The sequence below is a fragment of the Haemaphysalis longicornis genome, unplaced genomic scaffold, assembly GCF_048455015.1.
Source record: "Haemaphysalis longicornis isolate Haplotype H1 unplaced genomic scaffold, Haemaphysalis longicornis Haplotype H1 scaffold_7, whole genome shotgun sequence".
Lineage (NCBI taxonomy): Eukaryota > Metazoa > Arthropoda > Arachnida > Ixodida > Ixodidae > Haemaphysalis > Haemaphysalis longicornis.
This window is the reverse complement of record NW_027526422.1, coordinates 103584220-103611520: the sequence shown is the minus strand read 5'-3', so window position 1 is coordinate 103611520 and position 27301 is coordinate 103584220. Positions and strand designations below refer to the sequence as shown.

Genomic DNA, 27301 nt, shown 5'->3' with positions numbered 1-27301 from the left:
GCACCCGAGTGCCCAGGGTTAAGACATCGCACGCATGTTGGCGTGAAGACGCTGACGACGTTTCAGGGCAAGCCCCACAACGAATCATCATCATCATCAAGAACCGGCAATTTAGGTTCACTGAAGGACGAATGCCCCTCCCATTGACCTCCACTCGTTCCTGTCCTGTACTCATTCCTGTCCTGTAACGTATTCTCTCTCTCTCTCTCTCTCTCTCTCTCTCTCTCTCTCTCTCTCTCTCTCTCTCTCTCTCGCTCTCTCCTATTCCTTTGTTTGCGGAATAATGTGTTCATTAGCTTCAGGTTATTTCTTTCAACGCCTCAGGTGATGCTTACACGTATTCCACGCCAAAAACGAAAGACGTTTGCAGCCTACTTGTGATTTCGAGACAAATTTTTTGTGTGCGCCAAGCCCGTTTACCGTGTGAAACAGCAAATTCTACTCCCGACTAAGACATAGCCTGATACACCGCCAGAGAGAGGCGGAAAGATGGACGGACAGACGAACTGGTGCATGGGCCGAGAGCGGCAGTGCAGGCCTAACGTCATCGGCGCATGAAATCCAAAGCAAATGCGATAAATGACCCTGGAAGCCCAATTGCCTGTTACTTGGTAAAAAACGGGCGCTCGACATAAAATTTAGACAGCTCTCACAATAAATGCATTTTACATTTGGAGAAAGGGCTAAATCAGCAAGCTTGGGAGCAGAACTGCATCCTTCTGTACTGGTGAAAGGAACAGACCCTTCGGGGCCACTTCGTGCGTGCGTACCACTTCCCAGCTGCCAGTGGACCCTGAACTTAAGCTGGTCGCTGAAACGCAGCAGCCGCACAGCGTTGGACGAGTCCCAGGCACCGCTGCGCCGGTTCAGCCCGTTCAGGCTGAACAGAAGCTCCCAGCCGATATCCTTAATGAACCTGTTCAGCCGTATCCAGTCATCACCTGCGCGGTGAAAAGACAGGCCAACGCGTCTTCAAGTGTGGCGAATTCAACACAAACAGTAAGCAAAACACCACTTGCTATAAATGTCCCCCACAATAATACATATTGTCACGGGGAAAATGAAACAGGAGAGTTTAATGGTGTAGACACACAGGGAGAAAACACACTAGGCCGCGATGCAGTAGCACTGGCAAAACAGGCAGAACGCGTCTCGATCCTCTTCCTCGTCTTCCTTTCAGTTCTTTGATACCGGCGCTATGACGCATACCCCGATGGGGGGATTGCACTGCGGCATTGCCCCCTCCCCTGAAAGGCATCGTCCCGATGCTTTACAAGCAGGTCCTCTAGAAGGAAAAACAAGAGAAATGACAGTTTTACACAACACCACAGTTGTCTGAGGTTGAGTTCAACGAGCGTGATAAGGTTTCATCCGTGCAACATGGACAACCTCAGCTCGCATAGGGGCCCGCGGGGAACGCACTGTTCCTTCAGGAATAACCTCATAATTCACGTCACTCATCCGGCGCAAGACTGTGTATGGTCCGAAGTAGCGTCACAGTAACTTCTCGGAGTGGCCTCGTCGACGAACCGGGGTCCACACCCACACTTGTTCTCCTGGCCGGTAAGTGACTTCTCTGTGCCGGAGGTTGTACCGCCGCGCATCACGGGTTTGCTGGTGTCGAATGCGCTGACGTGCTAGCTGGCGTGAGGCTTCTGCGCGCTGAACGATTTCTTCAGCACCACAACTGACATTGGCGCACCCTTCAGGAAGAAGCATCGAGTCGAGCATTGTGATGACATCCCGACCGTATACTAAGCGGAAAGGAGAAAAGCGCGTAGTTTCTTGTTCCGCCGTATTGTAGGCGAACGTCACATATGGAAGGATGTCATCCCAGTTACGGTGGTCTATGTCTACGTACATTGAAAGCATATCTGCTAGTGTCTTGTTTAACCGTTCTGTAAGACCATTAGACTGAGGGTGATACGCGGTTGTTTTACGGTGGCTGGTGCAGCTAAGCTTCAGGACTTCGTCAAGCAGTTGCGCAGTGAAAGCAGTTCCTCTGTCTGTGATGACTACCGTCGGGGCACCATGGCGAAGTACTATGTTTTCAACGAAGAACTTCGCAACCTCTGTGGCAGTGCCCCGGGAAATAGCTTTGGTCTCACAATAACGAGTCAAATAATCAGTAGCAACAATGATCCACTTGTTGCCAGACGAGGACAGAGGAAAAGGGCCCAAAAGGTCCATCCCCACTTGTTGAAAGGGTACTTCTGGGGGATCTATGGGCTGCAGAAATCCCGCTGGCTTTGTCGGTGGCATCTTGCGCCTCTGACAGTCACGACAGGTTCTAACATACCGCTTCACGCTCTCAGTCAGCTTCGGCCAGTAATACTTAAGGCGTATGCGCGCCAAGGTGCGGGAGAAGCCGAGATGACCGGAGGACGGCTCGTCGTGACAGGCTCCTAGGATCTCCTCACGGAGTGTTTTGGGAGCGACGAGCAGGTACGTTGTTTGCGTGGGACCAAAATTCTTCTTGTACAGGACGTTGTTCAGGAGACAAAACGATGTACGGCAGCGTGCGAAAATTGGAGGTAACCGAGAGGTTTGCCCTTCGAGGTAATCAATTAGGGGACTGAGCTCTGAATCATCTCGCTGCTCTTGAGCCAGATCCATTGGGTTTATGGCACCGAGGAAGCCGCCATCATCGTCTGCATCGGTTGAGTCCTGAGCAACAGGGGCGCGAGACAAGCAGTCTGCGTCGCTGTGCTTGCGGCCCGACTTGTACACTATCGTGACGTCGAACTCCTGTAATCGGAGGCTCCAGCGGGTTAGACGCCCTGAAGGATCTCTCAGGTTCGCCAGCCAACAGAGGGAGTGATGATCTGTTGCCACTTTAAAAGGTCGCCCGTATAAATATGGCCGGAATTTGGTGACCGCCCACACGACTGCCAAGCATTCTTTTTCTGTTGTGGAGTAGTTGCCTTCGGCGCGTGAAAGAGTTCGGCTGGCGTATGCTATTACACGCTCGACACCATCTTGCCACTGTACAAGTACCGCTCCTAGGCCGATATTGCTTGCATCGGTGTGTATTTCCGTTTCTGCATCTTCATCAAAGTGGCCAAGGACAGGCGTGCTCTGTAACCGATTTTTGAGTTCGCCAAATGCTCCGGACTCCTCCGGGCCCCAACTGAAAGGAACGTCATTTCTCGTCAAACGGGTTAAAGGCTCCGCTATTTTAGAAAAATTCGGCACAAAGCGCCGATAGTATGCACAGAGGCCCAAAAAGCGGCGGACAGCTCCTTTGTCAGTAGGTACGGTAAATGCGGCTACGGCAGCTGTTTTCTCTGGATCGGGACGGATGCCTTCACCACTGACAACATGGCCTAAAAATTTCAGTTCCTTGTACCCAAAGTGGCACTTCTCTGGTTTGAGAGAAAGTTGCGCAGAACGAATGGCTTGCAGAACTGAACGGAGTCGCGCTAAGTGCTCTTCGAAAGTTTCAGAAAACACCACCACGTCGTCTAGATAGACAAGGCATGTCTGCCATTTGAGGCCGGATAAAACAGCGTCCATCATTCTCTGGAACGTGGCAGGAGCGGTACACAATCCGAATGGGAGCACTTTAAATTCGTAGAGCCCGTCTGGAGTAATGAATGCGGTTTTCTCGCGGTCTCGTTCGTCAACCTCGATTTGCCAATATCCACTGCGTAAGTCAATCGATGAAAAGAACGTAGCATGGCGGAGGCGATCTAAAGAGTCGTCGATACGCGGGAGAGGGTACACATCTTTTTTTGTCACCTTGTTCAGTTTCCTGTAATCCACACAGAAACGGAGCGTACCGTCTTTCTTTTCTACGAGGACCACAGGTGACGCCCACGGACTCGTTGATGGTTGTATGACGTCGTCGGTGAGCATTTCTTTCACCTGCCGGCGAATAGCATCCTGTTCCTTTGCCGAAACTCGGTAAGGGCGCTGGTGTATGGGTCGCTCGTTTTCGTCGGTTATGATACGATGTTTTGTTATGCTGGTCTGCCGTACTTTTGACGACGTAGCAAAGCAATCGCTAAAAGAGTCTACGATCTCGAGAAGCTGCCGCTGTTTTTGTGCTGTCAGGTTGGGGTTCACGTCAACCTTTGTAGTTCTTGAGACATGAGTTGAGGTGGATGACTCCGCTAAACTGTGTAGCTTGGGACCATCGCTGACTTCTTCGAAGTAGGCGACGGCTGTATGGAATGGCAGATGCCGGTGTTCTGCGCTGAAATTCGTCAAGAGAATTTCGGTTCGCCCGTCAATAAGGTCAACCAAGCCACGGGCGGCGCAAACTTGCCGAGCGAGGAGAAGCGAAACGTTTTGCTCCACGATGCCACAATTTGCCGGTGCTCGCTGGCATTCAACGGTGACGAACATGCTGGCTTGAGGCGACAGCGTCACGTTGTCTTCGCAGATGCGGAGTGCCGATCTTAACTGAGCCTTCTCGTCGTACCGTGTTTGTGGGGCGGAAAATGTGACGACCAGCTCCCGTAGGTTTATTATTGCGCCGTACTCGCGAAGGAAGTCCAGGCCGAGTATAAGCTGCTTTGAGCATTCATGCAGCACAACGAAACAACCGGTAAAGGTCACACCACGAATTTCGATCCTCGCAGTACACATGCCAATGGGCACCACGAGGTGACCGCCCGCTGTACGGATTGGCGAGCCATTCCAGGGTGTTGTAACCTTCCGAAGCTTTGCTGCGAGGGAGCCATTTATGACGGAATAATCGGCACCAGTATCGACTAGAGCGGTTACTGGGTGATTATCGACGAATACTGGAATGTCGGCGGAAATTATTTCGTTTTCATCAAAGTTCGTTATCTGGGTCGGGTGAGCTAAAGGAGTTCGTCGCGTCGATGGAGGCTCTGGACCTTGATACGCAGCGGCCTTGCCCCCGGAGGTCGCAGACTTCAGTTTCCCCGACGTGGGCTCGGGGACCTGTTCCGAGTCTGGTCAGAACTGAGGGGACAGCCAGGCGAGGAGTAGCGTCGGGGTGAGGGAGACCTGGATTGGTGCACTACTCGAGGTGTTGAGGGTAGCTCGTTCACGGCCAGGTACTCCTGAATTTCCCGTGGTCGTTCTCCATAGCGCGGTCGCGGCGCATCCGGCGAAAACCCACGGAGCCCCATTCGGCGATAAGGGCAGTGGCGGATTACATGACCGTCTTCTCCACAATGGTAGCACAGGGGCCGGTTGTCAGAAGTGCGCCACAAGGCCGCTTTACGTTCCAGGCGTCTTGGTTCGTAGCGGGTCGCAGGGTTCAAGACGCGCTGAAATGGCTGTGGAGCAGCAGGCCGAAACACAGGCGCTACAGGAGCAGGAGTGCGGACCACATCAGTATAAGCTGACACTGGACGTGTCACGGGAGCTGCGGTGCGCAGCACATCCGTGTAAGTTGGAACCGACCGTTCGACTTCAGATGTTGGTGGTTCCACCGCTCGGCGCACTTCTTCACGGATAACATCGGCAATGGTAGCGACGGTTGGCTGGTTGCCTCCTCCCTGTAGCAGGTGTAGTTCTTCGCGCAGAACGCTACGCACAAGTTCCCGGAGGGACCTCATGTCGTCAAATGGTGATCCGCAAGCGGCAATATTCACTTGACGTCCATACTGCGTGGCGCGTTGCCGCAGCGAGCGTTCCATTGTGGACGCCTCTCGTACGAATTCGGCTACTGTCGTAGGAGGGCTTCGAGCAAGTCCAGCGAAAAGCTGTTCCTTGACACCACGCATGAGGTGGCGCACCTTCACTGCTTCACTCATTTCGGGGTCGGCGCGCCTGAACAAGAACGACATGTCTTCCACAAACATGGCCACGCTCTCATTTGGCTTCTGAACCCGGGACTGAAGAGCCTGCTCTGCCTTCTCTTTCCGCTCCTCGCTGCCGTAGGTCTTCAGCAACCTACGCCGGAACTCTGGCCAGCTGGTCATCTTGCGCTCATTATTTACGAACCATATCCGAGCGGACTCTTCCAGCGAAAAGTAAACGTGGCGGAGCTTGCGACTGTCGTCCCAGTCGTTAAACTCGGCTACACGATTGAAATCGTCCAGCCAGTCCTCCACGTCCTCATAGGGTTCTCCGTGAAACGGCCGTGGGGTGCGTGGTGTGTGAAAAACCACCGGCGAGGTGGAACCGCTGCACTGGGTGGTTTGGCTGGCGGTGCTGGTCATGACGGCCCTTTTTCGAGTTGTAAGACAGCCGAACTCGGGTTCAAGGCCTCGCAGGCGGCGGCTCACCTTGTGGACGGGTGTTGTGTCCACTCCGCTTGGTTTGAAGATGACGGTTTCTTCGGGGTCGAAGTGCATGGGTTGGTACCCAGCACACTCCACCAAAAATGTCACGGGGAAAATGAAACAGGAGAGTTTAATGGTGTAGACACACAGGGAGAAAACACACTAGGCCGCGATGCAGTAGCACTGGCAAAACAGGCAGAACGCGTCTCGATCCTCTTCCTCGTCTTCCTTTCAGTTCTTTGATACCGGCGCTATGACGCATACCCCGATGGGGGGATTGCACTGCGGCAATATTCTCAATCTGGGACAATACACACGGATTTACCCAGAAAGGCATATATGCAAACAAAGATTGTCATACGGTGTACCTTCAACTGCGCCCCGTTCCTGCCCTGTAGAAGCCGCACTCGGCAAGAAATTTTCCTGAAAACCTGAAGTGACAACACTATAATTCTGCTTCTGGTTTTTGTCTGCAGAGATACGTTTCAGCATCAACCTTCGTCTTCTGCGACCCTTTTCCGGTGCAGTCATTCTCGGCGCCTGCCATTGTCTGCGAGAACCCTGCACCCCACTGAACTTCTGTCCGTAACGCACCCAGCGTTGCGCAGAAATATCTGCGAACGAGGCAAGGAACTATCTTTATTTTTAATTACTGGCAGCGGTACTGGGCTTCTTGGGGAAAATATGGTCTTTGTGTCTGGGCGTGTGCGTACGCTGCCGTACCGCACGAAGAGAACGTTAGTGATGCCAGGCCTCATGCTACTGCTCGCGGTAGTGAGGAATCGGAAGAAATTTACTCTTCCCAGTGAGAATCTTGATCATTACCTCCCGCCTTGAGTGATTCCCGGATACACTAGTAACAGGGATTACGATTCTTTTATGAGGCAGGGGTTAGAAAACCCTACTTGCCTACACCAGAGGATGTCACCGCTCCGAATTCGATACCGATGCTGCGAGCGATGCTTCCATCGTCGTGCACGGCCAAGATGAAGTCGCTTTAATGAAGTAGTATAAATGGTATATTTCAGGTAAGTAAAAATGTCCCACGGTGAGAAACGCAGCAGCAGAGTCTCAAGCGGGTGAAGCCAGAGAGCGAGATCGTTCGTCCTCTTCCTCCTCGTCACTCAACCGTCCACCACACCAGCTGCTCCGTGCTGGGACCAATCCCTCGGTGTCTATATTCCTTTCAGAAGGTGAGTAGCCATCCCGTGACAATATATATAAATCGTTATCTTTGTTCAGGAGACAATTCGCGTTCACTACAAAACAACATACACTATGATGATAACTGGCTATGGCAATGGGCAAGAAGAGACTCCGCCGACTTGGGCAATATTATCTTTTAACGGAGAGCTGGCTAAACGGGCAATATGCCACTCGATAGACACGTGCACGTACCGTGCATGATGAGCGGCCCTTTGTGCTCGGGGAAGAGCACGTTGTTCTGCCAGTCGCGCACGGGGTCCGGGGTGCTACGGTTCTTCTCGTTGAAGAGCAGCAGGTTGCTCGTGCTACCGCCCATCCGGAGCAGGCTCGGCGCCAGGGCCCGGCACAGGGCCACCAGCCGAGGGTTCCTACGTAGGTTGCGTGGTGACCGGTGGTGGTAATGGGTGTGTGTGCACCGCTTTAACCCGTCAACACCACCACATGAGCGGCTTACACCAGATTCTACAAAAACCGGCATCCAAATTTAATGGAATGCCGGAAAACTTCTGGCGGCTTTTGATTTTCCCACGCCGGCTCACCGTGGTCGGCTGTACACGGAAAAACGTCTCGGAAAACGATGCGCAGAACAGATCGTGTTTTTAATTTATCTGATGTGCGTAGAGCAGTAGTATGTATGTGGCTAGGGCATTGTGGCCGTAAGGACTGAACGCACTTGTTGACCACATTTTGTAAGCATTTCAGATGTTCGAAAAAGCCTTAAAATAGCGGTGCAAGGGCCCTTACAATATTATTCTAGCCAAATAAATCCCCATTTCGCTATTTTATCACAGTTTAGCCATTCTACACTACCAAGTCATTAGCCATAGGCGAAAACCACAGTGTCTTTCTTGATTAACATGTGAGCTTGCTTGGAAACCGTGTAAATTATATATAATAGAACTTGAGCATCGAAAAACTGTTACTGCAGTGTGTCGCTTACCCCAAAACCAACCGCGTAATTTCTTGTTGAACAAACATGCTTCACCGAATGTAATCATACCTCACGAAACTATTTCAGTTTGTACGCGAAAGCGGTAAATCGCTCGCTCAGCGAAAAATACGTACCCGCTGCAGCGTTGACTTGGCGTCGAGCACGCGACTTCGAATTGTTCTATAGCGCGGGCTCCATTCGCATTATTACAAACGCAAGTAAAGGACCGCGGTGTTAAGCAACGTCTAAGCATTCCCTGAGCCACACAGGAGGCGGAGAGTTGCAGCTGTGAGTGTATACGTTCGACAGCGGCACTTCATAGCAAGCACGCGCCTCGCTGACCTCACACAGCGGCGCAGCAGCCGAGACTTCCCCCAGCGCCGAATTCAAAGGAGCATTCAGCGGCATTCAGTTGGGCATTAATACTTTCGCATTCGCAATTCTAAGTGCGTAGGCGCACCATCGGAGATTTTTTTTAGTGGGAGATCTCTACTTTCCTCATGCTAAATGGAGGTGGAATTTCACCTTTAAAATGGAGAGCTTTGCCTTTAGTTTTCCATGCCGCGCACCTTAAAAGACTGGAACCATCTTGCCGAGCCGTAAGACCCCACTGCTGCTCACCACCCCCGATTTCTCTCCGCACGGGCTAATGTTTTCAGCGCAGGAGTAGACCACCAGGATTTCAATCTGGCTACAGGCGAAAGGTCTCGTCTGTACCGGAGACCTTTCTGAAGGGAGGAAGACGAAAGCGGAGTGGGTCAGGGAACAAACGCGTGTTAAGGACATCTTAGTAGAAGATCATAAGAAAAAAAAATGAGCGTGGGCGGGGCACGTAATGCGAAGGAAGGCAAGATAACCGTTGGTCATTAAGGGTAACAGAGTGGATCCTAAGAGAAGGCAAGTGTGGCAGGGGCCGCAGGAGGTTAGATGGGCAGATGAGATCAAGAAGTTTGCTGGGATGAATTGGTCGCAGTTAGCATAGGACCGGGGCAATTGGAGATCTATGGGAGAGGCATTTGCCCTGCAGTGGGCGTAGATGGGGCGATGATGATGATGATGATGATGATGATGATGATGATGATGATGATGATGGAGGGGCGAGACCACAAAGGTCGGGGGCGAAGTATAATGCCTGGGACAGCAGTTTTCGGAAGTCTATTGATGGTATTCGTTGAAAAGTTTAGCGGTCAATTTCTTCGCTTGGCAACACTGGAAACGGCCACAGACATGGCCGATGCACCACGGACATGGACAAGTACCGCCATCCCGCGGAGCCCGACGTAGCGAGTGACGGTGCACTCACACGGTTGCATGGAGAAGAGGGGTGCCTGATCTGGGGGCCGTGCGCACAACGTCGCCTAGCAACAGACGCTTGGCCACAGATATGGCGGCGCACTCGCATGGTTGCCTGCATGCATTCAACGCCATTGAATACCGGCCATAGAGGGGAGCCTGTGTCAATGGTCCGTGGACATCGACTTAATGACGACGACGGCGGCTACGACGACGATGATGATGATATTAGGGGGGTGTAATAAACGTCTAATCATCGAACCACCTTTGTAATTTGTTCAGACATTTTTGTTGAAAGCACTTCCTTAATACCATAGCCTTTATGGCTACAAGGACAAGAAACCATAAACAAATGAGGCAAGCTCACTCGAGTTCGAGCTCGAGCCATTCCCAGGACCTCTGGAAAAGCGCCGAGTCGAGGTTGAAGGAGACGAACTTGTCGTCCACGATGTGTGCTGGCGCCCCGAGGTCCACGGAGAAGTTGCACGATCGCCGCGGCCCGAGCACCTTGGCGCCACCCGGAAGCCAGGGGGCATCCTGCAAGTATGCTAGCGTTTAATTCATTCATTCATTCATTCATTCATTCATTCATTCATTCATTCATTCATTCATTCATTCATTCAGAAGAGGAGAAGTAACACGGTCCCTCCCCTGGTAAAGGGGACTAATGTATCACTAATGGTAGTACTACCATATTTGCAAGATTCTAACGCGCACCTTTTTTGCTAAACGTAGTCGTAAAATTTGCGTTCGCGTTACGACCGGACTCAAAACCGAAATCGGCTTCCAATTTTCCCGCTTTGGTTTGTATTCCAACAGGTGCTGAATAAGCCAGTTTAGAGTTTATAAAGCAGAATCGATTTTTGCTGCCACATTGGCGTGCGTCAAATAGTCTTCTGCCAGGTACGCGGTACCATGTCTTTTACATCTGCATGGTTGAATCGGCGTCGAATTATTGTTTTTTTATTTTTAGTTTTCTTCAGTAAACTTACCTGCGCGTTAAAATCGGGGGCGCGTTAGAATCGCGCAAATACGGGACTCGGGCCCGTGAAGAGCAAAGTGTGGGTGAGTGTGTGCGCATGTTTGCGGGTGCACAAAAACACTTATTAGTTTCCACCATATGGTAAGTTATATTAGGTTCCCGCAAATTCTATCAAAAAAGAAAGCAATCAAGATTCCTTTCGGTTCTTTTTTAAAGGAGCCATGAAGACAAAATACAAGTTTGGTTTATTAGAAAGACTGCTTAGTCCCGATAACAATGATACCAATATCATCGCAATCTTCGAACAAATAACGGAGATATTAAAGAAAACGTGTGAAGCAGTCGCGACCACTGATCTCCACTTAGTTGCTGGATGGCGCTTCGCCGCTGTCGCGGCCGGGCGCGCGCACGGCCACCGGAAGTTGAACGGCTCGTCCCGGAAGTCAGGCGTCTGCTACGCTTCTTACCCGCTGATAAGCGTCTCCATTGGCGCATTTTGGCATTTTGTTCTCACTTTATTGCATTTTGGCTGTACACATTGCGTTCAGATCGCAACTTATGCTATACCGAAATATGGGACGTTAATATGAAGCAGAATTTAATTGCAAAGGAGAACGAAAATGTCACTTGGGTCTTGGTTTGAGAGGAGACGACGCAGCTCTAACGGGATTTATGCTAGAAACTTATGCTTGGGATTTATGCTTGAAAGAAAGCAACGTGGGCACGGCGTCAGGCTGTAGCCGAGTTCGTGCGCCCGTTCTGTCAAAACAGTTGTCAGTAAAGTGGTCACTGCAGAGCTTGCTGCCTGGCACAGTTAACCGCGGTTAAGGAAAAGCGCGGTTAGACAAAACCGCAGTTTGCTGCGTTACACGACAGACGAAACTGCGGTTACGTCGCTAACGATGGTTAACGCAAACTGAGCTTGGCCAGTTCGGTCACGCTAACCGCAGTTTCCGCAGCCGCAGTGCTCAAAATCGCACAATTCAATTCGGACGCAAGTGGCGGCGCATCAGCGGAGGCGAAAAAAAAAAAAATCACCTGGCGTTCGGAAGAGACGAAGGTTCTCAAATAGCGGGCGCCCCAAAGCTGTCCCCAAGACGCGCTTGCGTTCTTAGCATCGCTCTCGCAATCAGCGCGACTGCCCGTCAGCAGCGGCTCGTTTCCCGATCCGCCCGATTAACTACGACAAAAGCCGTGCTAAATTTGTAAATTCCGCGCGTCGTCCGCCAAAAATGGATATAGCAGGTAATCTTGAAGCGTTTTCAGCACTCGGAAACGATCGGCGCGCGCGTTGGCCGTGCCTGTAAACACGCCGGCGCGCCTGCCCGCACGGCACTGCCTGCGTCCCGAACCGGCCCAGACCACGGCAGCAACAGCTTATCGCATCGCTGCTCTTCGAAATCAATCTGATCGCGAAAAAGAACTTCCGCATGCGAGAAAATGGATGTTAGTGCGGTGAAAAATTGTGCTATGGATTGTAGTTCGCAGTTGTAGAGATAGCGGTGGTCAAATATCTACCACGATGCTAAGCTGAAAGTTCCCAACACCGAACAGACCTAAGCAAACCAAGCCGGTTGCGAGCTGTTGGGGAAGCCCCTCTTCTCGCCGCGCACGAGTGCGTTGCGTTTGTGTCAGAAGCGAATGCTTTAACGATATTTTTTTTTTGTCTACACTGCTCCTCTTTTGTTTTTTATCGTGAAGTTAAAAGTGTGCATTTATATTTGTTGCGCTCATAACCAAGTGACTGCGGTCACCAAACTTGCAATTTCGCGTGTAACATCCAAAACCGCAGTTTGCGATAACCGCGGTTAAAGTTTAGTAACCATGGTTAAACTTAACTGTGGTTACTTTCGCCGTGTAACTAGGGTATAAGTTTGCCACCCAACGCCGGTATAAATCCGGCTAGAGCGAGGGAATCTGCGTAACAAGAGCTACAGCTTAAAAACGAAACTGATATGACATTTGCGTTTCGCTGCGTATCACGCACGTCGTACCGAATATTGTAATACTTCCAAGTGAAACGTCTTCCCAGGCGACTACTCTGGTCTGCTTGTGCAGTTGACGGCGCAACAAGCCGGCATTTTTGGCGGAATGCATGCGAAACCAGCCCATGCGTAGCATGCGCTATGCTGGAACGGCCCGACTTCCGGGACGAGCGCGCGAACTTCCGGCGACCGTGCGCCGGAGAGCTCGAAGCGCCATCCAGCAACTCTAGTGGAGATCAGTGGTCGCGACCCCCTAGCCAATTTCCCGCAACTTTTCTATGACGTCACGGAACCATGTTTGTGCGATCGGCGGCCGCCTAACTGACCTGTCGCGACGACACATGACTGGACGTCTGTAATGGGGCCTCTTGTTCCATTTGACCGCATCATTTGAATGCTAACGTGCAGTTAACGCGCTGAAAATTATGTGTTATTGTTGGCCCGTATGACGTCATTCTTGCTCATAACACGTCACTGTGGCGCAAAATTTGAATGTTTTTAAATGCTTCTTGCCTTTTTTTCGTTAAAAAAAACATCTTTTTGGGTTGTAATGGAGCTGAGTGAGATACTGAATCCTAGTTCTTTCAAATTACACGAAGTTGTATTTCCTCTTCATGGCTCCTTTAAGCAGAAGTGTAAACGCGTCGAGCAGTCATAAAATGCGTTCCTATTTTCTTTTCATTGCTAAATTGGACCTCGCAGTGTGAGCTCTCAAGCTGTACCATTTTCAAGCCCTTGTGCGCACTGTCAACGCCGTGAAAAGATCGCCCAAGGCGACTTTCTTTTCATGCATATGTGGCACTGACAGTCCGTGTATGAGCGTCATATGAACGGCCAATATGACACCCGTGCCACACGTACACGAAAAATAACATTAAGTGTTTAATGCCTGAAGTTTCATTGCCATTAATTCGGTGCTACACGTAAAAATATAATGCGATTCACACTAATGTCATTTTTCGTTATAGGCTAACTTACAAATATATAGCGCAGAAGACGATAGACACAGACAAGTAGACACACACGGCGCTATCGTATATCGTGTCTGCGCTATATATTTGTAAGTTATGAACCAACAAGCCCAAATTTCCACGCTACTGAAGTTCGTTATAGGCGTTCCGCACAACGCGTTCGCCTTCTCGAACCCTTAAAATCTGCCAACCCAAATGAAACCAACGAAACGATCAGCCCGGGAGCGTTGCTGAACTTCGAAATAAGACGATTTTTTGTGCACCCTTGGTGGCGAAGGTCTCAAAAAGACGAAGTTGATTAAAACAGCGGCGAAGGGCAAAACATCGTCTTATTCGTCGTTTTGAATTTTTAGAATTTGGCTACCGCTGGCAGGCGACGACAGCTGCTGAAGCCACCTTTAGAAACGGCTCACACCCTTTTTTAGAAAACATTTCTCGTAACGCTTTCTATCACACAAAAAAAAATTACCCTTGTAGGACGTTTTTATATACGTTAAAAGCTTCTAAAATATGAGTGCATTTCATTTTTGGTGATTATCACCATCATGCCTAGCACATTTAGTGCCTTTGCGTTTTCGCGTGTAGCACAGCCCGCCCAAATAATGTCATTCGGTATCTTAATGACATTTTTCGTGTACGTGTGGCACGGGTATCGGTATGAATCCCTTTTATTGGATATTTCCAGCTGCCGAGGCGGCGCAAATGGTTGTAAAAATAACAGGGTTTGTGTCAGAAAGACAAGAGAAGTCCCTGGTGGCTCGGTGCAGCCTCTGCTCTCACTCGGCTTGTGCTGATATGCTGTCGCCTGAACTGGAATAGACCCTTTGCAAAAAGGTGGTCAACACGGAGAATTCAGCGGTGGTAACACTGGTGGTGAACGCGACGACGCCATTAGAAAGGAAGCAGGTCGTAGCAACGCCGTTGCGGTGGCACATTTTCGCCCACGGCTTCACGAATCTGTTGCCCCACGACGCGTATGCAATTACGTGGACGGTAGCTACCCCATAGAAACTCTGTGCTCGCAGCCTTTTCGCTTCCTTTCTAATGGCGGCGCAGCGGGTGCACAGTGTTGCCAGAGTGGCTTTCTGCTTTTCCGCCAACGATTTGGCCATTTTGCAAAGGAGGAACCGTCTGGCTGTCGACCAAGTGTCTCTGACCCCGTAGTGCGATGGCGCCTGTGCAAGGTCACCACCAAACCCCCGTACATCACGGTGACGCGTCATCCAGCCTAGTAAGCAGAGGGACGGTTCTACCCCTCCATCAGAAAGCGAAATGACAGGTGATTTTCCATTCGGCGTTAATTGAAAAGGAAAGATTGTGCGCGTGATCGCACGTGTGTACGAACGCACAAGTCACCTGCCCTTATCCTGGGTTTCACTAGTCGTTAGAAAGAGAGATACAACAAAATTTTATCCCACAAAACAACCAACCTACCAACCCAAAGAAAAAGCCTTAAGTGGCCCATAGTGCGAGAGAACGGCGTGGTCGTTTCAGTGCGGTGGATGAAATGGCCCCCGTGGTTAGATTAAATGAAAAACACATTTGACTTCCTATATGGCAACTGAGCCCGCGTCTTCAGAGTAGGGGCCGAGTTAGGTGTACTACAGCACGTTGTCATATGTGGAACAAATATTATCCTAGTCTGTGCAGCGCTCACGTCACACTCTGTGAAAGGAGGCCGTGACGGCACGAGAGCAGAAAAGGTACACGCTAGCCGTGGAGAAACGAAATTCGCGATTTTCCGCGCGATTTTCCGCGGAAGGTCGCCATTCGCGACCTTCCGCGCGTATGGCGACCAGTCTACCTATCGAAGTAATATTCGCGCCATAAAACGAAGAAACGAAAGCAAAGAAAGAGGCACCAACACTGTGTGGCTGTAAGGAAGGGTTGGAAGTATATCCGGGAAAATCTACAATCATTTTGCCTTCAAGGCACGTAAGCAAACTTAAGTGCCCTGAGGGAATTTTTTAGTTAGCGCGCTGACGAAACTACATGCCATCTCCTTAAAGAAGTACTGACACGAAATTTTTGTGTTGCGTTTTTTTCGCTGCTATGAGTTCCTATTAGCCCACTAATCATAGAATGGCTTTCTCGTGCGGGCAGGGATTAAAATGGGCTTAAAGTATATCTTATACTGAACGGCTACTGTTGGAACTTGCTGGGAGATATCTCCTGACAGAAAGGAAGCATTTTACATAGTTACCTCAGCTTTGAAATTTCGTGTCACTACTCCTTTAAAATTCGCCATGGACAAAAATTGCTAGTTTGGTTCATTAATAAAAGGGCTGTTTTGTCCCGATGTCAATGATACCAATTTCATGGCAAACATAAAACGAATAATCGAGATATCAAAGAAAACATGTGAAGCTGTGGCGAATCCCCAGCCTGCTTCTGGTGATTTCCCTATGAGGACACAGAATCTTGTTTGTGCGATTGGCAGCCACCCACCTAAGCCGCTGCCAAGAAACGTGACTGGGAGTTTTTAGGAGGCCCTCGAGTTCCGTTTCATCGTATCACTTGAATGTTAACGTTTACTTAACGCACTGATAACCTTACTTCGGCAAAACTGGATGCCAGTCACTCACACAGAAAAACATTTTTCCTCACGCACTCACTCACACTCACGCTCACCAGTTGCCATGACCACTTTCACTCACTCCCACTCACGCTTACCACTGGGCCTCACTACTCGTACTCACTCATGCTCACGCTCACCTCTCACCGTCCCAGTCCCCATTCGCACTCACTCGCTCTAACGCTTACCACTCTCCGTCACCCTCGTACTTACTCGCACTCACGTTCACTAATCACCCTCACCATTCGCACTCACTCCACTCACCCCTCGTCCCCACCAATCGCGCTCGCTACTTGTTGACACCCCTCGCACGCGAGTGTGCTCAGTAGTCCCTCAATGAGTCGTGACACAGGAAAGTATCGAAGCGTCACGGTGTCAGAAGTTCGTCCAAATCGTATTCCTAAACCAACACGCCGCGGAGAGTTAATTCGACGGTGCCCCATAGCAGGAGTGCAGTGATGACATATTCTATAGGCTAAAAGCAATCGCGTCATCAACAGCCATCCCAGCGAACGGCTCCAACAACGAATAACCAACATAACAGCGAGTACAAGCGCAAGAGTGGCGCCCACCGCGGTAAGCCCCGCAAATCGCGCCACCAGCGCGAGTGCACTCGGGAGTGGTGAGCGGGGCTCATCACTCGCGAGTGCTGAGCGATGCTCGTCGCGAGTGGCACTCCCTCTCACTCACCAGTGCTGAGTGGCGCTCACCGCGAGTGGCGCTCGCGCTCACTCGCACTCGCACTTGCTAGCCTGAAACGATGGCGAGGCTCATACACTCACCACTCACTCGTGAGTGGTGAGGCGGGGTGTGTACACTCGTGAGTGAACTTGACGACCTATGCTGATAACTATGTTTTAGTGCTGGCCATATTACGCCACTTCTGGCCATATTACGTCACTGTAGCGCGAAATTTAAAGTTATTTCAGTATTTGTTGCGTTTTTTTACATTAACCCCCCCCCCCGTATAGTGGCTGGAGTGGAGCTGAGTAGGTTACCAAAGTGAACAAAGTCGTATTTCGTCTTCTAGGGCCCTTTAACCGTGGCAAAAAGGGAGCAGCTCACGTGGTAGTCGCGGTGGTTCGGCAGCGGGCCCAGCACAGGCCCCAGGTAGTAGAGGTAGAAGGCGTAGCAGGACGCCCCCAGGGCTGCCAGGCACAGCAGCAGCAGCGACAGGTGGCCCACGGCCTGCACCGTGGTCGTCACCTCCTCCACCTCGATGCTGCTGCAGGAGGTGGGCGCGGGCACGGGCACGGGGGGCTTTTTGCGGGGGGAAGAAGCCCTTCGGACGGGGCTCCTGCGACGCCGGTCGTGCGGCATGCCGATTCCTTCTTCTTCTTGCCTTCCCCCCGCACCCCGCCTTGATCGTGATGGTGATGCCTCTCTTTTACGGTGGCACATACCCGCGAGTGAGTGAGCGAGGGCTAAGGCAGTTCGTGAGCATAAATAACGGCGGAGAGTGCAACAATTCCTCGGGTAGTTACGTGATTTGAAGGCCAAAGCCAGCGATTACCGAAGACTTTTTCACTGCATCCAGTTTGCGACGGCCTTTTCGCTTTCGTTTCTCCAACTGTAATTACCGCGACAAGCAGAGTGACCGCAAGATCACGTGGCAGCTGCCTTGTGGCTTTCCCTATCTATGGTGAATTGCTTTAAGAATTTCCTAATGTCTTGTCCTGCGGTGAACTTCCCCACTCCACCGTCGCCATAAAGGATGCTTAAAAACGTGCTGACACCGTGGCCTGCCAAAAACAAACAATAGATATACCAGGAGAGGCTCAAGAACGACCCCTGCGTCTCAATTTTCTCATGCGTGATGAAGAAAGCTTGCGAGAGCCATCAAAGAGAGGATTTCTTGGTAGACCCTGGTTGGAGCTTACCCATTCTGCGGCATCTTTCAACGAAAAGCATGCATCTCTGTGATGGAGGTGTTTGGTTGCCGATGCTACATGAGTGAGATTACACAGAAAAACGTAGCTATATGTTTGTCGTCTACTTCTGCTGTAGTAGAAACTTGAGCGTGCATAGCCACACGGCGTGCGGTGTCCAGCGCCTCGAGTTGATAAACTCGTGGCTGGGAATGTGGTAAGTTGATCGTGACACGAGTCACAATCACTCCATTTTCTTGCTTGCTATGAATATAAGCCTGGAATGAGGGAACCCTTGGATGCAAGAACAGGTAATGCAACATCAGTTGTTAAAAATGTGCATTTTTTGTAATCACGAGTCATTGTTACGAACGCTCATTCTGTTCATGGAGCGTTATTAACCAACAAAACACCCATGCGGCCATATATGATCCCGTACTTTCTAATGAAATCATCCTTTTACAGGTTACTATTGGTTTAAAGTAGTTATAAACCCAAATTACAAAATGCCTCTCCCTTTAAATCGGGATGTCGGTTGTCAGCAGGCGACTTGCCCTACTTTTGGCTAACCTAATAAATTTGCCGCCCCCCAGTACACCCCTTTTTGAAACTCCCATCACTCCCGCCCCTTTTAAATGCAGAGCATTTCAGTAACTCACGATGTCACCCGCGTTGACGTCCGTAGTCCGCACCGTCGTTGTCCCTGCTATATATATAAAAAATACTATCCGGCGCCCGGTTTCGATCCCTCGACCCTGCGGGCGGAACGCAATGTACATGGTGCTCTACCCACTGCGCCACAAAGCCGACACAGAATGGGACGCTACGAACGCGCCTTATATCGTTGACTCATTCAAATTACTGCAGACGAGCGCTCGCTCGTCAGCAGCTGCCACAAGTGCAACAACATTAACGTAACGCAAACTACTTAACGTCGTGCCCCCCCCCCCCCCGGAAATGCTCTGCATTTGATCTTGCCCCTCGCGAGGGGGATGTTTCACTGCGTCTTCTCTCGGTCGCGGGACCCGTGGCGCCATCTGGCAGAGGCGCGGCACAACTCGTAGCACTTTGAAAAGATGCGGCGCCAGCCAGCTGTGTGTGTGCGTGCCGCACTTGTACAAATGGCGAGTGCATTGGCTGTCCACAGAGCAAAGCATTCGTGCAAGTAAGCCGTTGCAGTCAGTCAGTCAGTCAGTTAGTTAGTTAGTTGTTAGTTCGTTAACAACTCCGCAAGCATTTGCATTTCTTGCTTTGTAAACAAAGCGAAACACGCAAGAATGACGAAATTCCCTTGACTCATTCAAACTACGTCAAGAAGCTGTTGATACAACGCATTCACTACCACCAACTCCCCAAACACTAAACGTTAACTCAATACACCCACCCCCTTTTCTTTTTTTGTGATGATGGTGATTAGAGGCCATTTGTATCGGGACGTCGGTTGTCACCAGCCGACTTGCCTGTGCTATTCTACTTATTTGCCCTACCCTTGACAAACCTAGTGGGTTTGCCCCACTCCCCCCGGCTTTTCCCATCGCCTCCCTCCCCTCTTCCTGCTCTTGCACACCTGTTTACTTCTCCCACCCCCTTCTGTCCTAAAATATAATTTGGTATATTACTCTTCCTACGTCCCACTCTCTTCCCAATTTTCTTCCACCACCACTCCAGTAGCCTCTTCGTCACCTCTATCGCCCTGAAGTATAAGGCTACCCCTCACACCAAATCCCAAAACCTCCTTCAACGTCGTTTTCCCCGTTTTGCCATCGTCCCGCCATGGTCGTATTTCTGAGCAGTCTATGACAATATGCTGCGACCCCAGCCGTAGCGTACACAGAGTGACAGCATAGAGTCAATATCATCAATATTACTGACTGTACACAGAGGCTTCGATTTACTAAAGGCTGCGTCTGCTGCAACCCGGGGCTTCCGAATAATTTAGAGGGGCTTTACGATTTACTGGGCTACGGCTCCCCTAGCGGAGTTCTCGCACACTAGTAGCGACGGCGCTCTTTACATAAAAACCGACATAAGTGAATGGGTATTGTAGATATAAGAGGCTTTATATCAGTGCTGTAAAGTATTACTTTAGCAAAAATAACAAAAAAACTTCAAAAAAATTTCTGGAGGCAATCAAATCAAAGTTTTTTATTAAGACATTCGTAAATTGATTGATTTTATCGACAGAAAAAACTGCATTTTGGCACTCCAGCCGAGCCAATCCAGCATGTTCTTAGAACAAAAACATACCTCAAAAACATGAGGGAACAAAGTATTCCCACGTGCGCGCGTGCGTTTCAGGAGGCACGGAGTCGCTGTTCTGGTTTGTGCCATGAGTCGGTATGCAAGAAGCTTCGTGTTTGTTGTGCGCCGAGGTTCCAGTAGCGTCCTGGCGCCAGCGGCGGTCACCGATAGTTTGGCTCAAGTCGCGAAACGTGCACTTGCGTGCGTCTAGCGTGGTCACCACGATTCGCTCCTTGGTGTGTGATGTGTTGTAGCTGACCTGACTGCTTGCCGCAGCGCGCCGTCATGGTAGTGTGCCCTTCGTGCGGAGGCGAGGACTTCGAGGAAGTCTCGGGGCTCTACTACTGCTCCGAATGCAACCAGCAGAGCCAGGAATTCCGGCTCGAAGAACTCGACGACGAAGGCGCCCCGTCCCCTCACGTCGGCCGTTCCTCACCGCGGCAGGCGCGCAAGGAACCAGGGGAAAAGCGTACCGAAGACAAGCGTTGCTACCATCCCAACGAGCTGTTCAACATCATACTGGTGCGACAAGTGGACGCGATCATATCTCTCGGCGCTTCGCCCGAGCTCCGGGGCGTCGTGTGCGAGTTGTGGATGGACTACCTGGTCAAACTGGAGGCCGTCAGCCGGGTAGAAGATGAGGAGCGAACGCCGCGCATCGGGGCCGTGAATCGCTGGAGCGATCTGCGGGCCACGGAGGAACTCCTTGTGCCGCCGTCGGAGTCGCAAGATCAGAAGCGGAAGCAGGTGAGGAAGGCGCTGTTCGGCTCAGGCGTAAGGACGCGTGTTACGCCACGAACCTCTCGCCGCCGCAAGCAGCAGAAAAACCGTTGCGCCGCCGTGAGGCCGCCCAACCTCGACTCCGAGTTCGAAGACGCCTCGGAAACGGAAGACGTGGCCACACAAGCCGAAAAGTTGGACGCCTCTGACGACGAGTGGGAAGACCTGAGGTCGAGCCACGCGAAGGAGTACCTCGAACGCGAGGCCAGCCGCGGCACCAACTTCCATGACAGGAAAGTTGGCCGTGACAGCGATGTGACTGTTGTGACTCTGCAGCGGCTGTTGTGCTTCCTCTACCTGGGGATACTCACGATAGGAGACCCGATCCTGCTGACTGACATACTGAGGTGGGCTCAGGACGGCCACCTGCCGTACTTGCACGTGATGCACCTCCTTCCCGAGGACGCCAAGCTCTGGGGCCAGCAGTGGCGCGCGTTCGTGCGCCTGGTCTTGCCGATGATCGACGAACTCGCGTTGCAGGCGGCGCACCTGGCTCACTTCCTGAACGTCCGGCATCAGCTTCAGCAGCCACCGGTTCTTCCCATCGTGATGCGGCTCGTGACCGATTTGAACCTTCCCCTCGAGATTGTGAACGTGTGCGCGGAAGTTCTTGCCGCACACCCGGCCATGGAGACCAGCTGGGAAGCGCCTCCGCCTAGGACGCCAAGATCTGTGCCCTTGTTCTCGCCCATTTGCGAACTCAGGGCCGCGGCTTTGTTGCTGCTAGCCCTAAAGCTGACGTTTGGCTTAGACGGGACGAGAGAAAGGAAGCTGTCGCGAGCCGCCGAAGACGTAGCGGCTCGTCACCCTGAATCAAACCTGTTCTCTTGGTCCAGCTGGGAAAGGCACTGTCGGGCGAGAGTCCTCCTGTTGCGTTCAAGCTGCTACATGTTTGAACCCGACGATCCTGATGACATCCGGGACATAGCGACGCTTCTTCGACACCCCGACAGCATTCCGAGCGACCGTAGTGCACTCGCTAAAGCGCTCCGAGAGGGGCTGCAGAAGTCGTTCCGGGAACTGCACGAACGAGAGTTGGTGTGGCGGGGCGTGCCGGCAACGAGCTTTCCCGTCTCGTCGGCTGTCCGGTTCTTCCTGGAAGAGACGGACGTGTCACCGGGGCTCCGGAGCGTCTTGGAGGAGTCATTTCTGGACAAGGACGTCACATACCTGACGCGAGCAGGCGATGGCGTCCCTTCTCTCGGAGGGTGGGGGAAGCTGTGCGAAGATGAGCCCGAGTTTGTGAGTGTGGTGAGGGACCGGTGCGACCAGTACTGGACGGTCGCACTGAGGAGGGTGTACGACGTGCGGTACGCGACGCTTGTGCAGCGGTCGCTGCCTAAGGTATTCCTCTGGTTGCTACAGTTTTTGGCCACGCTGACTTACTGCTCGCCGAAAGAGCTGTACAGGGACTTGCTGCGCATTGAAGGGCACTTCATCAAAAAGAACAGGGTTGTTCCGCGTTCGGAACAGGAGCGTTCTCTGTTTAGCCAGGAGGGTTCTGTGTTTAGTGAGTAGTGGTTCTCAAAGGGACACTAGAAAGGGAGTGCAGAAGCAAGTTGGCCTTAAACGGTAGATTGGAATGTTGTGAATACAAATATACTGCTCACAGCAGCAGCAGTTGCTTATTAAGGGGGCCATGAAGGCAAAACACAAGTTTGGTTCATTCCAAAAATTGCCTCGTTAGAATCATATTTACACCACTTTTAACGCACGCTTCGCTCAAAGAAGCCATATAATTTGGAAAGACAGCTCTGCGATTGACTGAGGCCTGCAAACGCAAATTAGGCAGGGCTTATAAGCTTGCCGAACGAGCTGTTTGTGCCTAAATATAATGCATATTCATTTTACAGCAGTAAGAATGGTGCGGTAAACAATGAAAGCTACGAAAATACGCATATACATAGAAGTACCGATGTGCAGTGTTGTTGCTGCTGGGAGCACTATGCCTGTTTTAGCTGCACAGCAGTCCGCCGCTTCGGAGTTGTCTCACTGGACACTCGCCGATTGGCGAAAAATACGTCTTATGCGACCCTGTTTGTCGAGCATACCCCATGTTTCACAAAACGATTACTTTCTACCGTAGCAAAAACAAGCCAGGTGCAAATGTGTTCAAAAACAAAGCAATGGCGGACAATGGTCCGCGGCTCAGTATGGAAGCGTCATCTGGGAAGACTGACGGTAAGCCCTGGTGACTTCATGGCAGACGTCACGAAAACACACGATTTGGTGGGAGAATGAAAATTTTAACCTAAATTGATTAATTCATCAGTTAATGCGGCATCGTTTGCTTTCGGACAAGCGCTGCATTCACTATAAAACGCGAAATCTTTCTAATAAAACAAACTTGTATTTTGTCTGCATGGCCCCTTTAAGCCGCCACCAATAAACATGACTAGGCAATTGCAGTGGGGCCTTTAATTCAATTTGATTGTATCACGTGAATGCAAACATGCAGTTACCGCAATGATAACTGTTTTTTAACTGAATGCCTCTTACATTACTCCTGTCGTTATTGCGTAACTGTAGCTCAAAATTTGAACGTTTTTCATTATTTCTCACATTTTTGCTCCTAAAAGACGTCTTTCATGGCTGGAACGAAGCTGATTGAGTTACCAAAGGCTGGTTCTTCCAAATTTTGCGAAGCTGTGTTATGTCTTCATGGCCTTTTAAATGAAGTACTGACACAAAATTTTCTTGTTGCGTTTTTTCTTCGCTGCTATGGGTGCCTACCAGCCCACTAAACATAGAATGACATATTAGACGGTCGATCGCAGTGTAAACAATCATTTATGGCATCGTTTATTCGTGTCAGTTTCGGTTTCGACAAAACAAACGCCGAGTGGCCGCCATGACAGGAGGGCGCCCGTGACATCGTTATTCTTGTCGTACCGCTGCTGGTCTGGACGCACGTGCGAACGAGTGCATGCGCTTGCCCAGATCGGCCAACGTCTTCACCACCCCCGTGCACCCGGGCAGCATGACGCCAGTCGCAAAACCATGGCGTGTACACACGGCGTAGCAGCGCGCGCCAACCGCATCCGGTGCGTCAGCTACGTCACGGGAGCCCCGACGTCGGCAGTTTGGGGCAAGGAGCAGATTGTGTCATGCTGGCCCGCTCTGGTCTTTGTCGTGCAGGCAAAGGTTAAAATGTATTTAAAAGATGTTATACTGAACGGTTAATGTTGAAACTTGCTGGGAGGTGTCTCCCGATAAAAAGGAAGCATTTTACATAGTTATCTCAGCTTTGAAATTTTGTGTCATTACTCCTTTAATGCAGAATATATTGACAAAAGTGTAAAAGCAGGTACTGCCGCCCCGTACACTTCCTCGCATTACAATGGTTGGAAGTGGGAAACTGATGGAGCGTGCCGAAGTGTTTTTCTCGAACTCTGAGGTAGCAGGAGCATGCAAATGTAGAATAAAACGATAGGAGAACCTTTCTTTGTCATGTGCTTCTTAAATGCCACAAGTCTCGGCTAGAAAACAAAATATGATGCTCAGCTTAGGTGGCAGGCCTTGTTTCAGTTTCGATTTCGTTGAAATATTTTCTGGCTTGGTTTGTTCAGGCACTACCACACCAAGTTGGTGTCAGAAGGGAAAGCAACTGAAAACAGGCACGCAGGAAGGTGGTGGTGGTGACTGCGTAAAATTGAAAGTCGAGCCATGGCTTGCTGTGGGCACTTCGTGCCCTGTCCTTCAACCTCGCGAAAAAATGGAAGGGAAGTGGGAGAAAGAAATGCCAGCTTTAGTTATTTATTTCTCAGCCAACAGCGCATCCTTAGTGATCGAACAAAATCCTCTGAGAAAAATAAAACATGCGATCTTGCAGTTAAAATGGAAAGTTATTTACCCTTTAGTGTTCCTAAAAAGGGCAGTCGTGTGGGTCCTAGGCTGCATTATAATCAGGCTCATGTCTTTTTTGTTTTGGAAAATTGCAGCGAATGCATGCTGGTAAAAAGCAGTTACCAGATCAGTTAAGCCAAAAAGCATGAGTTGAAGGGTATTATTGCCTAAAATTAGAATTGCTGCTTACAATTATTAAAATTATTAGCAGGTGTGATCTAGTGTTGTCGTTTGCAGCCTCTTGCTCCAGTGTTTCAATAGTTGCTGGGAAAATTTGAATTTTTGTTGTATGCGGGCTTTGCAGTGCATGCCAAGTTGAGTTTAGTCAGAGTTGGTGCTGTGCTGACTGTGCCTTGCATGCATGTGGTGGAACTTGCTGTCTTTTGGGGGCACCCATGAAAAATCTTTGTGTAATGAACTTCAGGTGACCGCGGAAAATTGTACGCTGATGTGAAAGGTCGTTTTAGTGACAAGCAAAAAATCAACCGTAAGTTATATTCCAATGGCTAAAACGTCCTGCCTTCACAACCGTGCATCTCTGAACTCATTTTTTACAGAAATGCACGAGTAACAGTCAGAGAACAAACGTTTATTTCAACTAGCTGGCCTTTTCTTTTTCTGATGCGGGCAGCACAAACTTTGTAGTGCGAAGGATTTCAACTCATCCACATTCCTGTTGGCTGATTCAGTCCTTACATCAAAGTTCCCAAGAATATACAGATCCTATGATGTCGAACACATCTGTAGTCCTCATAGACTCGTCGCAACCTTTGTGTGCTGCTGCGACACCCTCATAGTCCATCACGTCGTCATTCATGCTGTCCTTGCTGACTTCATTGTCCTCAATGCCCTGCAGGATATGCTTTGTGGTAAGCTTCACCGTTGTCCTCATTGCCTCGTCACTGTACGTAACCATCAAATGTAGCATTTCGTCGTCCCAACTCCACAGCTCACAAAAATTGCTCTCCTCCACTTTTTCCACGCTTTGTGGCTCCCTACGTGCTTTCACATGGCCTGCTTTCTTCCAGAAGCTTTGAATGGTGGTCAAAGTGAACATTTTTAGATTAGCTCAGTAGAGAAAGAGCCCTATACTGTGCCATGGCAGAGGAGTGGGTGGATTGCGTCTCTCGCCAAACAGTGGCTGTGTAGTCGCGTTAGGACTAGTTTTTGGCGTGTTTGCTACCACGCCAGCTCCTGCTGGCTGGCCGAGTGAACGCGTCACTTAGAACGGGCGATGCATGTTCGTGTGTAACCGTACGCTCTAAGCTGGGTAACCCTTAATAGAGGTGCACATTTTCGAATTTTTGTAACCTGTAATTTATAAGGTACAAAAGTAACCTATATCTTAGTAACCTCTATATACGTGTACACGTGAGGGTTACTTAGTTATAGGTTACTTTGCAGCTTTCAGCATGTATACTTTTATATAAGTGATATCTACACTCGAAATGCCATAACCGCTAATAGAGGCAAAATTATTGCGAATTTGTTACCTTTACTTTATCGGTTACGGTGTAACCGTTAGCACGTAACCTTTACTATAGGTTAGGCTGAAACCTTTGCATACGAGTTACACGCTCCCCCCCCTCATGCCTTTATGCGTATGCGGTCCGCGCAGCCTATAAATACAAATAAAAAAAATCATTTCATTCATGCGTCTCAGCTTGTGCACACAGTCTCAAAAAAGGTTCAGATGCTTGTCCTGCGGAGCAACCCTTTGCCTTTAGATTTACTCGAGTCTGACGTGTATTTTCAAAGCTACGCGATGTACAAGTTACATGGTGTACACTCTCCGTGCACAGAACTCGCCCAGTAATACAAAACATTCACCACAAAGTGTAAAAAGAAAGACGGAAATTTACTTTCATAACATTCGTGAACAAGTTCGTGGCTGTTTCTTATTGGCTCTGCATATGCACACGCTCCTCGCGCTTTGATTTCGGACGATCACCTCGTGGAATTTAATTTTTTCTAGCAGGCTCCGGAGCTTTCCGTTCATAAGTCCCCTGGGGACGCTGTCCCGAGGCAGCAAAAATTTCTGCAGGAAGATCAGCGGCTGCCTTAGGGCTTGGAGATAGTTTAGGTTCTCAATGTAGTAGAGCGACAGGCGCATGACCGGCGCATTTTCGGTTGTGCCGTTGACTCGAATCAATTCGCGTGGCTTGCCACCATAGAGGGGAATCTTTTCCGAGGACAGGTAGATGTGGGGTGAGTTGAAGACGTCTTCAGGCACCTCCATCTGTATTAAAATTTAAAAAAAAACTCGTAATTATGAGCGCAGGGTCTGTAGATAGTGAGATGTAAATTAAACCGTCAACGAAATAAATGTAAGTTTGGGGCTTCTTTTTTGGGAGAAAATAGTAACTGCACTCCCAGGCCTCGGGCCCTTATTTGCATACTCGCAGCAATTTTCTTGC

At 50.2% G+C, this 27301-nt stretch overlaps 2 protein-coding genes across 2 annotated transcripts in view; one reads left to right on the top strand and one right to left on the bottom strand.

The window, feature by feature from the left end:
* Nucleotides 1-17469, bottom strand: part of LOC144146454 (heparanase) — a 32399-nt gene extending 14930 nt beyond the window's left edge. Inside the window, exons 1-4 of the mRNA XM_077678407.1 lie at nucleotides 17215-17469; nucleotides 10004-10173; nucleotides 7605-7780; nucleotides 771-941 (exon numbers count right to left, since the gene is read on the bottom strand). Coding sequence (XP_077534533.1) covers nucleotides 771-941; nucleotides 7605-7780; nucleotides 10004-10173; nucleotides 17215-17469 — 772 coding nt within the window. The remainder of the gene's footprint in view (nucleotides 1-770; nucleotides 942-7604; nucleotides 7781-10003; nucleotides 10174-17214) is intronic.
* Nucleotides 17470-20253: 2784 nt separating this feature from the next.
* Taf1b (TATA box-binding protein-associated factor RNA polymerase I subunit B) lies at nucleotides 20254-27054 on the top strand. The gene has a single exon (XM_077678679.1). The coding sequence runs from the start codon at nucleotides 20544-20546 to the stop codon at nucleotides 22554-22556; it is 2013 nt and encodes a 670-aa protein (XP_077534805.1). The 5' UTR covers nucleotides 20254-20543; the 3' UTR covers nucleotides 22557-27054.
* The last annotated feature ends 247 nt before the right edge of the window (nucleotides 27055-27301 follow it).